This window comes from Martes martes (genome assembly GCF_963455335.1).
Source record: "Martes martes genome assembly, chromosome: X".
NCBI lineage: Eukaryota > Metazoa > Chordata > Mammalia > Carnivora > Mustelidae > Martes > Martes martes.
This window is the reverse complement of record NC_137897.1, coordinates 121,129,578-121,144,192: the sequence shown is the minus strand read 5'-3', so window position 1 is coordinate 121,144,192 and position 14,615 is coordinate 121,129,578. Positions and strand designations below refer to the sequence as shown.

General features: G+C 67.9%; 1 protein-coding gene across 1 annotated transcript; it reads right to left on the bottom strand.

Moving 5' to 3' along the window:
* Window positions 1-207: 207 nt before the first annotated feature.
* Window positions 208-13,763, bottom strand: PLXNA3 (plexin A3; the record flags this gene model as incomplete). The annotated part of the gene is made up of 32 exons (XM_080795379.1): window positions 208-1,349; window positions 2,438-2,588; window positions 2,815-3,027; window positions 3,625-3,794; window positions 4,052-4,242; window positions 4,532-4,628; window positions 4,861-4,964; window positions 5,121-5,280; window positions 5,368-5,514; window positions 5,627-5,693; window positions 5,803-6,059; window positions 6,140-6,282; window positions 6,385-6,619; window positions 6,699-6,842; window positions 6,930-7,169; window positions 7,267-7,360; window positions 7,681-7,851; window positions 7,960-8,096; window positions 8,179-8,299; window positions 8,378-8,523; window positions 8,604-8,794; window positions 8,954-9,050; window positions 9,181-9,381; window positions 9,577-9,691; window positions 9,864-9,963; window positions 10,043-10,199; window positions 10,279-10,402; window positions 10,744-10,844; window positions 10,915-11,043; window positions 11,964-12,146; window positions 12,346-12,885; window positions 13,167-13,763. 32 exons carry the CDS (start codon window positions 13,761-13,763, stop codon window positions 1,254-1,256), a joined length of 5,619 nt encoding a protein of 1,872 aa, XP_080651505.1. The 3' UTR covers window positions 208-1,253.
* Between the last annotated feature and the right edge of the window lie 852 nt (window positions 13,764-14,615).

Genomic DNA, 14,615 nt, shown 5'->3' with positions numbered 1-14,615 from the left:
GGGAACAGATTCGGACTGGATCTTGAAGGGAGAGCCACCAGGGCCGGCTGAAGACGGACACAGCCCCAGCCCTCCTCAGAGCCTCGGGACCCCGGCGAGAGTTGGCCGTCCTCCCACCCATCCACAGGCCGACAGCCTCCCCACCTTCTTCTTTGCGCACCGACCACCCACTTGCCCCCAGGACAAAGCCACACGAGACTCTATTTTCCCAACACTTAATTAGGAAAAGAATTCCATGAACAACGACGACAGAAAGCTCATGCCCAAAGAGGAGAGAAGTGGGTGTGGGGGCCCAGGAGACGGGGCCAGAGCCCTCAGAGAAAGAAGAAGAACCAAGGAGTAAGGCACGGCCGCCGTGACCAGGCCACGCCGGGCAGGCGCAGGACAGGGCGGCTGAGGGCAGCGGGTCTGGGGCAAGTGCGGACAGCACGGAGGACGTGTGGCAGTAGGGCCGGGAGAAGGGGAGTTCCCGAGTCCCCAGGCCCGCCTCCGGCCCAGGCCCAGGCCCGCTTCTAGTTGTCCTGGCGCTGCCAGCGGGGCCAGGAGAAGGTCCCATCTGACTCTGGAGCTGCGTGGGAGGTGGATCTGTGGCTCAGCTGCGAGGAGAAACCTGGGCCCCGTCACCGTCCATGGGCGGCATTGGGGGGGCCGTCCCCTCCCTCCATCCCCCGCCCGGCCGCCAAGTGCTGCTGGTGCCGAGATCCCCCCCTGCTCGGAATGGGCGGGGCTGGCCACGATGCAGGGGGGAAGGTGCCCGAGGACAGGCCAGGGCTGCTACTGTCACAGAGGAGCCAGGACAACTCAAGGACAGAAGGTGCGTGTGGGCGACAGCATCCCGGAGAAGGAACACACGGTTACAGATGGGGGTGGCGAGAGGCAGATAAATTAAATAAATAGGCTGTTGGGGGTATAAATAGAGAGGAGGGCAGGGGCTGCCACAGCACAGGGGCAGGAGGGCTGGGAGGGGCAGGGGGAAGGGGGGCAGGAAGGCTGGAGAGAGCAGGGGGACAGGAGGGCAGGGGGGCAGGGGGCAGGGGTATTGCTGCTGCCGGGGTCAGGGGCTTGGTCCTGTCACCCCTGCCCCCACACAGGGCCCAGAGGAAGGCACTAATGAAGGGGGCACCCAGGTGTGCCGGGGGCATACTGGCCCAGGAAACCCCCAGCCCCGCCCCCGCGCCCCCCGGATCCAGGGCTCAGCCCGGAGGACAGCTCAGGACCGAGTCGCGCCCCCCCCCCAACCGGTTCCACCACCCTTAGCTGTTGCTGGACACGAGGCTGATGATCTGTTCCAGCTTTTGTCGCAGCTTATGCTTCCGACAAGAGGCATCTCGGTCCAGAGCGGTGAGAACCTGGGGGAGGAGGGTGTCCCCCGGGGAGCGGGGCTGGCGAGGAGGGGCCGGTGCCCTCCGGCCAAAGCCCTCCCGCCCAGCTCGAGCTCTCCCCTGCCCGGCGCCTCCGCGCACCCCGTCCTCTCTGGGGGCCCCGGGCACGGGGCAGGAGGCGCAATCCCTCCCCCGGCAACTCGGGGGGCAGCTTCTCCTGCGCCCCAGAGCCCCTCCCGCTGCAGAACCGGGCTCCCTGCTCTCGGAGGCCAGAGGGCAGCCCCTCCCGAGAGCGGCCCGGACGGCTGACCCCGAGTTCCCCGGCCCCTCGGCACACGCAGCTCCCACGCCCGCCCGAACCTCCCTCGGGCGGGTCTCCAGAAGGCGTCCCGTCCCTTGACCGGCAGCAGCCCCCGCGGAGCCCCTCGCTCCTCCTCCCCGACCACCCCCCCGCCCCGGTGCGCGCGTGTGCGCGGCCCTTGCCGAACCGAACCGGGAGGTGACCCGGCACCTGCCCTCTCGGGGTCCCTCCCAGCCCTCTGGCCGCCCCGCCTCAGTCTCCGTGGCCGCCTCCGCCACCTCCGAGCGTCCCGGGGCCCCAGGGCTCGCTGCGCGGGCCGCTTCTCCCTCTGCCCGGGCTCTGGGCCGCCCCCGGTGAGCTCGTGCAGGCTCCGGGCTTTCAGGGCCGGGTCCTGGCTGGCAGGTTCTCATTTCCAGTAATAATACATCCTAACCCTCCTGAGGCCGCAGTCACGAAAGCCATGGGCCCTATAAGGCGCTAGCCCTGCTCACCTTCTGGCCTCACCCCTCTGGGCACCCCCGCATCCACCCATCCCTTCCCTGGACCTTTACTTTTGCCCAACTAGAACTGTACCCTCTGGCCCGTGGCTTCTCTCCTAGGTCCCTCCAACCCTAGCATCTGCAGAAAGCATCCCATGTGCCGGCCTGGGGGCTGGCGAGGCGGGACATCGGGAACAATCTCAGAGATGGCCTCCAGGCCCTCTCGGTCCCCTCCCGCGCCCTGGAGCTCCCTTACCCTTACTGAGCCCCCCACCTTTGCCACCAGGTGCATGGTCGGGGCCTAACAACTGGGGGCCTGTGGAACCGGCACGCACCTCCTGGCGGTACTTGGTGACGTAGAAGTAGAGCTCGCTGAGTGCGCTCAAGATGTTGAAGTCACTGGCATGGAGACGCGACTGCTCCACCAAGTAGGCGTCCATGTCCTGGTCGCTAATGGACGCCATCTTCGCGATGTCCCGGTAGTACCTGTCGGAAGCCTGAGTAGGTCACAGAGGCAGGTGCCGCCAAAACCCCTGACCTGGCTCTCAGGCCATTCTCCGAGCCTTCTTCCTAAAGCGGACAGGGCTGGGGAGAGGGCGGGGTGGCAAGCAGGCTCTCTGGGCTGCCCAGCCAAGCTCCCCTCCCCCACAGCACGCCCTCCATCCCCCCACCCCCCCCACGGGCCCACCCAGCAGGGGGCCGCCGGGCCCACCTCTCCACCCAGCTTTTGTAGTTGGGGATGTCCTTGGCGTAGAGCAGCTTGTTGGAGGGGGAGTCCTTGCCCAGCCGGTGCTCGGACGTGGAGCACGAGTCCATGAAGGTCTGGGCCACCACGGACAGGCAGGCGTCCGTGATGCTGCTCTTGTGAATGTCGAACACAAACTGGGGGTTCTTGATCACGTTCACCCAGAAGCGCAGGGGCAGGCTGGGGAGAGGAGTGAGCGCCTGAGGCCCCCTCGTGCCAATGCTCCCCGGCCAGCCTGGGCATGGCCACGGTGACACAGTGAGGTTAGCCGTCCCTTAACTCCCCGCCAGCCTTCTTGCAGAGAGAAACACGAGTCCACGGCCTTCCGTCCTAACCCATGGCCAGCATCCCCGCCCCCCCTGCTGCTCGCTGGCGGCACTGTGGCCCCCCCATCCTGTAGCACCCCGTCTTGCCACCCCCCGTCCTATAACGCCCTCCCTGTGCGGTGCCCCATCCAGCGGCGGTCCCCTGTCCTACGGCCCCCCATCCAGCGCCCTCCCCACGCTGCCCCCCAATCCTGCGCCCCCCCGTCCGGTGTCCTCCCCGCACTGCCCCCTGTCCTGCGGCCTCCCGTCCGGCGGCCCCCCTGTCTGGCGCCCTGTCTGGCGCCCTCCCCATGCGGAACCCCGTCTGGCAGCCCCCCATCTGGCGCCCTCCCTGCTCGGACCCTCGTCCTGCGGCCCCATCCGGTGTCCTCCCCGCTCGGACCCCATCCTGCGGCCCCCCGTCCGGCACCTCTGCGCGTGGCCCCCCATCCGGCCCCCCATCCGGCGGTACCAGTTGCTCTTCCAGGTATGGCGCACGTCGGGGTCGCTGATCTGGCGCCGGTCGGCCTGCTCGTCCAGGAAGTCGAACATGTACTTGATGGCCAGGGGCAGGGCCGATCCCCGGTGGGCCGTGCTGAACACCGTCTCAAAGAGGTCGTCCACGAACTTCTGCAGCGTGCCCTGCAGGGGCTCGGCAAGAGCACGGGCCGTCTCGGGGCCAGGCCGGGACAGCCCTGCAGCAGAACCGGCGCGGGGGACGGGGCCTCGCCCAAGACGGGCCCAGCCTCAACCGCCGGCTGGGAGCTCCTGAAGCAAAAGCCTTGAGAAAAGCCCGCCGGATGCGACCGATCCCGTGGCCTCCCCCCACCCCGCCCCAGGGCAGGCCAGGCTACAGGTTGTCTGGGCTCAGGCCACAGTGGCTCCCAGCAGGCCCGCACCTTGGTGGCCAGTAGTCGCGTCAGGTAGATCTCCGAGACCATCTTGCTGCCACGGTCCCCCTCCCGGTGGTCGGCGTGGTCATGGTTCTTCACCAGGTGCCACAGCTTGGTGCCAGTCTCCTGGTCGGGCGTGATCATGGGTGCCCGAGAACGGAGGCTGTCGGGGCTGCTGGCCGTGCGCAGCAAGCTCTCTGGGGCCGAGGACGGGCATGCCGCTTAGGCCAGCGGGGCCAGGCCGGCCCCCAACACGGTTCCTGCCCCACTCTGTCCCGGACACCCAGCAAGTGAAGGGGCGGCCTGCCCGCTCTCACTGGCCCAGCCCCACCTCTAGGCTCCACGAAACTCAAGGCCTCCCAAGGGCAAGGCCTGGGGAGGCCACCAGAAGCAAGCCGGCCATGCAACGAGGGGGCCCCCCATGATGACTGACACAGCCTCGAAGGGCACAGAGCCAGCAAAGACCGCCGCGCAGAAGGCACCTACCGTAGCGGCTGAGGGAGCGAGTAAAGGTGAAGGAGTTGGCCATGTTGTAGGCAGATACTTGTTTGGGCACCAGTGCCACCAAGGAACCGTCTGTCACCTGGAAAGCCCGGAGACAGAGGCCGGTGTTGCAGGAGGCTGAGGGGCCAAGGGCCCAGCACCCACCCTGACCCCGCAGGGAGCACGGGCAGAGGCACCCGAGCCTCCCTGAGCAGGGACCGTGACCACAGGGGCAGGAGAAGGGAGGAGCCGGTGCCTTAGCTCCGGTGTCATCAGGACGGGGCCACGGCTCCCAGGTGGCCCCGCGGATGAGCAGGCCCCCTGCCCCTCACCTGGTAGTGAGCCAACGAGTTGACCCTCTTCCAGTCACACTCGATCTTGGTGGTGACGTCTTCGTCCTGGAGGATGATGCGGGCCATGCGGCCCTGACGCCATTCTGCAGGTCACAGACAGCCCTTGAGGTCCTGCCCGGGGCCCCCCCGTCCCTGGACCCGCTCCCCTCCACAGACAGAGCCCAAACGGGGGTGCGGATGCCAGCCAGTGTGGCGTGGCCACGGGGTGGGGGCCGGGAGGAAAGGCAGGGGCCGCGCACCTAGGTCCATGTCCTCAGCCCTGGGGCGCTGGGAGTACGGGGCGCCCTTGTACACGGCATCTAGCAGCTTATCTTTGGCTTGGGTGATGCTGTCACAGTTGAGAACCTTCACCGGGACCTGAGTGCTGCCCTCGCTCTCCGGGAACACGCAATGAAGGGTCTGAGAGTGGGGGGCACCACAGGGTGGGTCCTGGGTGAGGCTCCTGCCCCTGTGCCTGGAGCCCAGCCCACCCGGCCCCCAGCTCACCAGCGTCTTGTAGTCGATCTGCTGCCGGATGAGCTTGTCCTCGCTCAGGGAGTAGCGGGCCTCGCCCGTGATGGCGTCGATGGGGCCCTTCTCCATCTGCTGCTTGATGGCGCAGTAGAGCAGGAAAAGCGGCTCCCCGGCACACTCCTGCAGCCAGGGTCGGGCACCCGGGTCGCCCCCTGCCTGCCAGCTAGCCGCCTCCCCCGTCCCTGCGCCCCGTCGCCTGTGCCCGCCCGCGGCCCCATCCCCACCAGTGCACCTTCAGAAACTTGTGCAGCAGGAACGTGAACCAGTTGGTAAGCATCTTCTCGGCCACCGACTCGGTCCTAGGGCATAAGGGGCGCTGGGCCAGCGGGCAGAGGGCAGCCCGGACGGGGCCTGCTCTAGCAGGGGTGGGGGGCGGGCCGGGGGCGGGGCCGCCTCCCCTCCCAGTACCTGCGCAGCAGCAGCTTCGGGTGGTTCCTGCTCTCCAGGTTCTTCTCGATGAGGTCGGCCAGCAGCTGCTTGAGCAGCCCCGTGGCATAGTCCAGACGGCTCTGCAGGACCACCATGGTGAGCGAGGCCACGGTGCCGCGGTCGCGCATGGAGAAGCTACTCTGGGCCTCCAGCGTGTGGATGAAGGTGAGCACGAAGGCGCGGCTGTGCAGCAGCTGCCCGAAGAGGCGCAGGGCCTTCTCGACGTGCGGGGGTGTCTGGGAGGGACGGCGAGTCTCAGAGAGCGTGGGGGGTCCACCGGGGGGACAAGGAGTGGGCAGGCAGGGCGGGGACTCACGTCCAGCTCCTTGAGCACCGGATGGGCCTCGATGCCCGGGAAGAGCACGCGCACGGCGTATGTCCGGTAGTCCAGGAACGGGATCTGCACGCCATCCATGTGGCTGGTCAGCTCGTTGATATCCGTCTGCAGCTCCGCGAAGGCTGGGAAGGGCAGGGAAGCGGAGTGAGCAAAGCAGGGGCGAGGCCCCCCTCCTCCCCGCACCCCTCCCAGGGCCCCGCGCCGCGCCCCCCCCGCCCAGGCACCTTCCTTGCACTCCAGAGCCACGCGGGACTCCAGGTTGTCCATCTGCAGCTGAAGCCGCTTGAGCGTGCGGTCCGCATCCTGGGTCTTGCGCTTGTAGGCCACCAGCACGGCGGTGATGGCCAGCAGCAAGAGGCCGCCGCCCGCCGCCAGGCCCACCATGGCCGGCAGGGTGAGCGCCCGCTCGGCCGTGATGTGCAGGGTACCCAGCCAGAACTCCAGGCCGCCCACCAGAACCTGCGGGGACCAGCGCGCCGTGAGCGCGCCCCCATGCCCACCCCACGCGCCCCTGGCGGCCTCCCCCGTCCCCACCCACCATGACAGGCTGCCGGCCGGTCTGGCGCGGCGAGTCACATAGGAGCTGCGTGTCGGAGACGGTGAGCGCGCATGGCTGGCCCCCGATCAGCACCGTGTAGTTGAGGCGGGAGGTGCCGGCTGCCGCGGGGATCAGATTCTTGCCCTGTCGGCGTAGGGGGGTGACACGACAGGGTCGCGGCCGTGGTTCCCCACCGCCCCGCCTCTCCTCGCTCCTGTGCCCCACTCATACCTTCAGCACTACGTGGGAGCCGGGTTTGACATCCAGGACGCCAGAGGGCCCGAGTGGCTCAAAGCTGGGGTCCGGGTAGTAGGTGAAGGAGGACCGATTGAGGGAGCGGGCCGTCTGCACGTGATCCAGCAGGAAGCCAAACTCATCGGGGTGTTCTCCCTGGGCCTGGGGTTGTGGCCGTCCCAAGAAGATGCCGGGGGCCTTACACAGCATGGCAGTGTCGTTGATCACCTGGCAAGTCTGTGGGGACAAGGGAGGGCAGCCCAGTGGCTGACGCCACAGGGGGCAGGGGCGGGCGGGGTGGGGGTGGGGCGGGGCCTCAGCGGCCGGCACTCACGTTGGTGGTCTCGATGCCTCGGTACTTAGCCCGGACCCGGGGCTCCTGGACTGTCAGTAGGTGGGTCCCACTCACAGTGATGGCAGTGCTTCCACTGGGAGCGGTGGGGGGGGAGGGGCCTCAGGGTTAGGGTTAGGGTCCTCCCTCCCCCCACTGCCCCCAGCCTGGCCCAGGACAGCTACCAAGGCTGTGGGGGAGCCCAGGGCCTCCTCTACCCAGGGCGCTAGGTGGATGCCACGGGCCGTGTCAGCGGAAGGACCGGGCCCCCTCTGCTGATGAGGGCTCGGGCTCCCAGGAGGTGTAACCTGATGCCCGAGACTCCAGCCACCAGGCAAGGCCCCAGAACAGCTCAGGGACACAATCCCTGACTGCCATCAATGCTGGCCAGGCTCCCCATTTTTCCTAGGGTCTTACTTGATTATGCTCCAGGTGGGCTCAAGGCGAGTGACAGTGGGGTCCTGGGTGTAGGTGTAGAGGACTCCAGGGCTGGAGATGTTAGCACGGTCGATGGCCAGGGTGATGGGGGCCTGGCTGGGGCCCAGAGTGGACACGGGGGAGATACACACAATTGCCTCGGCATCCCTCCTACATTGGCAAGCAGGGCGCTTAGAGCAGGCAGCTCAGGGCCAGGACCCACCCTGCCTTGTGTCCCCTACGAAATGCCCAGGCTGAAGCTGACAGGGCCCTGCCCACCTCACAAACTGGCACTCGCCATCTCTCACAGTCACAGTGACCCTGCTGCCGGCATCCAGAGAGCTCCCGGAGATGGTGAGCCGCGTGCCCCCGGAAGCGGGACCCCGACTGGGACTCACGCGGTCAAACGCTGGCGTCTGTGGGAGAAGCACCCTTGAGGGGCAGCTGGGGGGGGGCGCTCAGGAGGGGTGGAGGGTGCGGGACAGGCAGCTCACGCACCACGAAACTGTAGAGCTGCTCAGACTGCGTGCGGAAGTCAGCCGAGCAGTCGCCCACGCAGAGCTCAGCGGGCCCAGGCGGCGGGCTGGGCACCAGCGACTCCTCCATCTCACACACGATCCTGGAGGTCCGAGAAGGTCAGGGCCGGCCGCGGAGGGCCACAGGCTCAGGGCCCCGGCACGCACGCAGCCGCACTCACCTCTCAGCGCTGATGTACTCCGAGGGGATGGAGTTGCAGCGCACACCCGCGACCCGCAGGCCCACCTCTCGGTAGCTGAGGCCCAGGTTCTCGCCCACGATGGTGACCCGGGTGCCTCCCTCCTTGGGCCCCATGAGTGGGTGGATCTGCAGAACAGGAGGAGCGGGGACAGGGTGAGCCCAGATTCGCAGGTGCCCAGCCGACAGAAGAGGTCAGGGGAACTGACCTGGGCAATGCGGGGGTGGCTGCAGCGGGTGCCCTTCTGGCTCGGGTGCATCCAGTTGGTCTTGGGGGCGGGGCAGTGGGCCCGCAGCTGGCACCTGTGCTCCGAGATGCACCAGCCACAGTTGAAGCGAGGGTCAGCCTTGAGGCAGAGGCCGCAGCTGGGCCGCTGCGCCCAGCACTTATACAGGAGAGCTGCGGGCAGAGGGCACTGCTGGGGGGCAGCTGTGCAGGGGGCCGGGGGCTCGGAGAACCCCGATGAAGGGTCCCCCCCACACACACACCATATGCGCCCCCAGCTCATAGCAACCGGGCCCCAGCGAGCGAGCTCACCAGCCCCACCCCACCCCTCACCTCGGAAGGTGGCAGGCTTGTCGATAGGAAAATCTCCATCCCAGACCACAGAGAAGTCCAGCTCCGTGTCACCGTACTCGTCACCTTCATAGGAGTACTGAGAGAGAGGAAGCCGCATGAGCCCGGGGGGGGGGGGGGGGGGGGGCGGCTGCTGGCCTTAGCCCCGCCCACACGCCCCGCCCACACGCCCGGCCCCGCCCCCGCACTCCGCCCGGCCCCGCCCGCACCGAGGCATTCTGGCACTGCACGCTGCTGCTGTTGAAGCGCACGGCCGGCACCCGCTGCTGGCGCCCCTGCACCCGCACCACGCACTCGTAGTTCTTCTGGCCCGACTGTGGCTGTGGCAGGTTCTTGGCCCGCAGGGTAAGAGGCTGCATGACGCCCACTGGGATCAAGAGGTCCCCGCTGGGCAGGATCTCAGGGCAGCCCTGAGGGGAGAACACCCGTCAGCCACACACACACACACACACATGGGGCCCCAGGGGGAGGCCCCCAGGGGAGGCTCCGAGAAACCCGGGAGATCAAAGGCAGAAAGGTCAGAGGCCAGCCTACAGGGAGCCCAGCCCCCTGGCGCGCAACACCTCCCCCCCACCCCCCCACCCCCCCCCCCGCCCCCGCCTCACCTCAGGGCTGTGGACCCTGCCCTCTTGGAAGGAGCACTGGTGGGGGTGGCTGGTACACACGTGGCGGTACTTACACCAGTGGCAGGGGTAGGGGCTGCCCACGCAGGACACACACCTGGTGGGGGAGAGGCTTGGGAAGTCAGAGGACCAGGCCTGCCCTCCTACCACTCTCCCTCAGGCCCGGCGGGGAAACAGGGAAGAGGGCACGAGGGCCCACCTGAGGCCCACACAACCCAGCAGGGGACGAAGAGATGTGGGGGACAGAGGTCAGAAAGGCCAGGACTCACGACTGGAGTGCGCTGCAGTTGTAGAAGACAAAGTCGACCCCGGCGAACTTGACCCCTGTCTCCCTGGAGAGCAGCTGCAGCCGCACGGTGCGGGTGGCCCCTGCAGCGAGCCCAGGGGTGGCCGTGAGCAAGCCCGGGACGCAGAGTGTCCCCAGCCCGGAGAGCCCCAGCCCACTGACCATGCCCCCGGGTGAGAGCCCGGAGCTCCTGGAGGGAGGGCGAGGGGCACTGCAGCTCCCCGGAGGGCAGCAGGACAGCCTCGCTCTCTGTCACCTCCTCAAAGGCACAGCTCACGCCCGCGCTGAGGTCTGGCACGTTGCGCATGGCCACAGTCAACTGGGGGAGGCAGAGGAGTCAGAGTGCGGCATGCCCCCCCCCACCGCCTCGCCCCACGCGCGTCCGCCAGGCCACTCACCTGCACCCCAGGCGAGGTCACCGAAACGTTGTTGGGCCGGACCCGCACCTGGACGCACCTGCTCAGCTCCTCAGCAAAGCCGTGTGGGGCTGAGGCACCCGGACAAGCCCCTTCGCGGCAGCATCTGCGTGGGATCAGGCCAGAGCCTGTGATGCAGCCGCCCTGGAGGGCCCTGGCCAGGGGAGTCGTGGAGGTCTGGAGGGAAGAGGGGCCAGCCGGCCCAGCCCACAGTGCCAGGCAACAGTGTGCTCTGGCCTCGTCCCCTGGGGTCCGAGGAGTGTCCCGAAGGATGGAGGTTCTGCTCGTTAGTTGGATGAAATAGAAGGGGAAGGAGGATGAGGCCACAAGGGCATGACTGGGAAAGACGGGCACGTGGGCAGCCCACAGGGGGTCTAGCTGACTCCTCCCTGGAGCGGGGCCTCCCCAAAGCCGCGCTCCCCACCGGCCCCCTGTGGCCACCCTCACCTGTGCTGCAGCACACACCAGCCACAGTGGGGGTCCCCTGAGCCAAGGCAGGCTGCACAGCTCCCGTACTGCTCGCAGGTCTCCACTGGGAGCTGGCTCACCTGGGGACAGCCGCGTCAGTACCTGCCCAGCCCCCGCCCTGCCGCCCACCGCCGCCCGCCACGGGCCCACCTGCTTCTCACTCAGGAGGTAGATGTGCCGGTGATCAGGACTGAAGAGCAGGTCCCGGAGTATGGGGCTGCCACCCACCACGGGCACTGTCTCGTAGAGGTGGGCGTACTGGGAGCCATCCACCCGGACCTGGGCCACAAGACAAGCCAGCCGGATGTCACAGCTGTGCCACACGCACCCAAGGCGTCCTCTTATCAAGCTGCACCCAGGGCCCGGAGGGGCTCAGCACTCAGCCTGCCCCCCACCCCCCGCCCCTGGCCCCCATGGGCAGGGGAAGGAGGGCTCAAAGGCCATCCCTGGAGGCCACTGGGGGTGTCCCAGCCAGTCAAAAAGGCCTCCAAGAACTAGAGACGGAGAGATTCATGGTGCCTAGGCCTGGGGAAGAGGGGGGAAGAGCTCGGGGTGGGGGAGGGCGTTTTGCGGGGTGACCCATCCTGGAACAAGAGAGTGACAATGCTTGTACTGAGCACTGTTCTGGGGACTTACTGAGGGGCACACCTTAGACAGGGAGCAGGGTGTGATTTGGGAATGATGCCTCCCCAGCGTGGTTTCAGATGCACATGAGGGCCCAGGAGGGGGACAGACCGGGCTCTCTTTACGAATCTCCCCCACCCTGCCCCACGTTCCCGGCCCTCCTGGGGGCAGCACAGGGACAGCCGTCCTGACTCCTGTCCCTTCAGAGCACAGTGGAGCTCCCAGAGTCCACCTCCCCCTTTCCCACGACCCCCTGTCCCAGAATGGAAGCAGCCCCAGGGCCCATGAGGGGACAAGAGGGCACAGGCTTGGCGGGGCGGGGTGGTGTCACAGCCACATTTCCTCCTCATTCATTCAGCAGAGGACTCAGCAATGAGAGCTAACAAGGAGGCCCAAGACGGGCCTGGGCTGTGTTACACGAGCCAGCCCTTTAGGCCGTGGCAGGCACTAGCATTGGTGAGGGTAGAGTGTGACTGGGTTCCTGGGGCCCGGTCTGGGCAGTCCGCCTCCCCTCCCTGGGCCCTGCCCTGTCCGGGGCCTCACGGCACGTGTTCCGGCCCCGGCCCCCAGCCTACCTTCTTCAAACTGCCGGTGCGCGTGCCGATGAAGACCACGGAGTGCTGGCGGTAGGTGTAGGCAGCCACGCTGGCCATGCCGTCGCTGCTGTCGGCCAGCAGAGGCAGCCCCTCGATCACGTGCAGGCCCCCCAGGGGCTGGTTCAGCACCAGCCCGCAGAAGTTTCCATTTATCTGCATGGGCTGGTGAAACAGGAGGGGTGCAGTGAGAGTCAGAGCTGGGGGACAGCGGCTGGACGGAGGCCACGGGAACCCATATTCTGGAATTGGCTCCCCGCCAGCCGAGACCAACTGCGGGCCCTGGGACCCCGCGGGAAGTCCGAGGCAGCTAGAGGGGGCGGCAGCGGCGGGAGGGGAGGGGGCTGCGGGGGGGGGCGCTCACCGTGTTGATGCAGGGCAGCTCCTTGTTGAGCAGCCAGGGCAGGGCCAGCGTGCCCTCCCCGCGGTAGCAGGACTGGATGCGGCGCCGGATGTGGGCATTGATGGTGCTGAGGGTGAAGAGGCAGAGCACGGTCTGCCGCGGCGGGCTGGCCCGGTTCTTCTGGCCCTGGGAGAAGACGGTGAAGAGCACGTCCTCGTCAGGCGGCACGCCCAGGGCCTGGGCCAGCAGCGGGCCGGGCTTGGCCAGGTGGGCGCTCTGCACCAGGCGGTACTCCACGCCTCGCCAGGAGCAGCCGATGGGGAACTCCACATACGAGTAGAACTCCGAGTCCCCGGCGCACATGCGCACGATCTTGGACGTGAAGAACTTCTCGCCCGCCGCGTCCAGCAGCGTCTGCTGCGTGTCCAGCTGCAGCGTCAGGAAGTACACGAAGGAGGCGCTCACGAAGCCGTAGATGTAGTAGATGTCGAAGGCGGGGTACGAGGACAGCGTGTCTGAGGGGATCTTGATCTGCGAGGACACGAACTCGTCCTGGTACACCTGGGGAGCAGGTGGAGGGGGCGGCGTGGGACCAGGGCCCCCCCCCAGCCCCTGTGGTCCTGGGAGCCCAGGCCGCAAAGGCCACGGAGGGCGGGGACGGCCCGCATCCTGGGCCCTCGCCTGTCCTCCTGTCCCCACCAGCCGCTCGTCTCCTCCCGGGGCAGGCCAGGGGGAAGGCGAGGAGGGCAGCGGGAGCCCGCTCTCGGGAGGGCCGAGCAGGGACACCGGGCCGTGAGCGCCTGGCACGGGCCTGAGAGGGCGCGGGCGAGGGGCTCACCCACCAGACTGAACATGTCGCCGCTCTCCTCGTCGCTGATGAGCTTGCGGGAGCTGAGGGTGGGGAAGTACTCGGACTTGCCATCCACCGCGGTGCCCACGAACAGCTTGCTGGGCCCCTGGCCCTGCTCCACGATGACGCCGGCCATGGAGTCCGGCTCCTGAGCCCCCGACAGGTAGTGCTCCTTGCGGTGGTGCGGCTCGCCCAGCTTGAAGAGGTCGTCCAGGCGCAGGAACTGGCACACGCCCTGCCACACACTGCCGCAGGCCACCAGGCGGCGGGCCGCGTAGTCCACGAGCAGCAGCTTGTTCACGTTGTCCGCGGGCGCCAGGCGGTGCGCACACGCGCGCATGCTGGGGGGCGGGTAACAGCGGGCGTTGTCCTCCACGGGCCCCGTGACGTGGGCGCGCAGCTCGGTCAGGTTCGGGGCCAGCTTGAAGACGCGGTTCACCGCACCCACGAACACCTCCCCAGTCACCCGGTGCACGGCCAGGTGGGTGAGCGTAGTGTCCGTCACCAAGAAGACAGGGAAGGGCCTGCTGCCACCCACGGCCCCCGCCACGGCAGGCAGGACCAGCAGGAGGAGGCCAACAGCGGGCATGGCCGGCAGCTGCACCCGGGGACAGGCCTGGGGGGGGGAAAGCAAGGGCAAATCAGAGGCCTTCCACCCGCCCCCACCTGGCCCAGGGCGCTCATCCACCCGCAGACCGGAGTCCCAGATGGTGACCGTGGCCGGGTGCGAAGGGCCTCCACCAGGGCGCATGAGTGAGCAGCGAGCACAGGCGGGCTTGACGGCCATCAGTCACCCCCCCCAGCCCCCGCTGGAAAGGAGCCAGGAGGCCTCCCCTCAACCGGGCCACACCCAAGGGGGCAGCAGAGCCAGATGCTGGGAGAGGCAAGGCGGAAGGCCCTCCCAGAATGAGGCGCCAAACACCAGATCCCCGAGCCGGCCACAAAGAGCCTCCGTAGGCAGGCCCCAGGCCACGGAGACACCCCACGCCCAATTTGGGGGGAGGGGAAAGGCAGAGAGTGAACAATCACAAGTGTGTGTGTTGAGGTGGGTGGGGGGGACACCTCCCCAGAGTGCCATTGCCACCAGGAGGCCCAGGTCAGATGTCTGAGGCATCAAGGTCTGAGAATGGACCCAGCGCCATCACATCCCCGGTCTGGGCCCCAACTGCCTCCTCGCCCCGAGGGCCTCCCTCAGCGGACTGTCCAGGAGCCTGCTGTCTGGCTACCCACAGCAACACAAAGCCGAGTTGTGCCTGCCCCCACGGCCATGCGCCCAGACAGACATAAGTCAGGCTCTGCTCAGGCACAGCCAGACAGATGGCCCAGGCAGCCCTGTGCAGCTCTCCCTCCAGATCCAGAAGTTAGCTGGGGAAGGGGAGGTGTAGGGGGGGCAGAAGGAGCCCTATGGAAAGGAAACGATGTCCCCCAATACAGCGAGGCC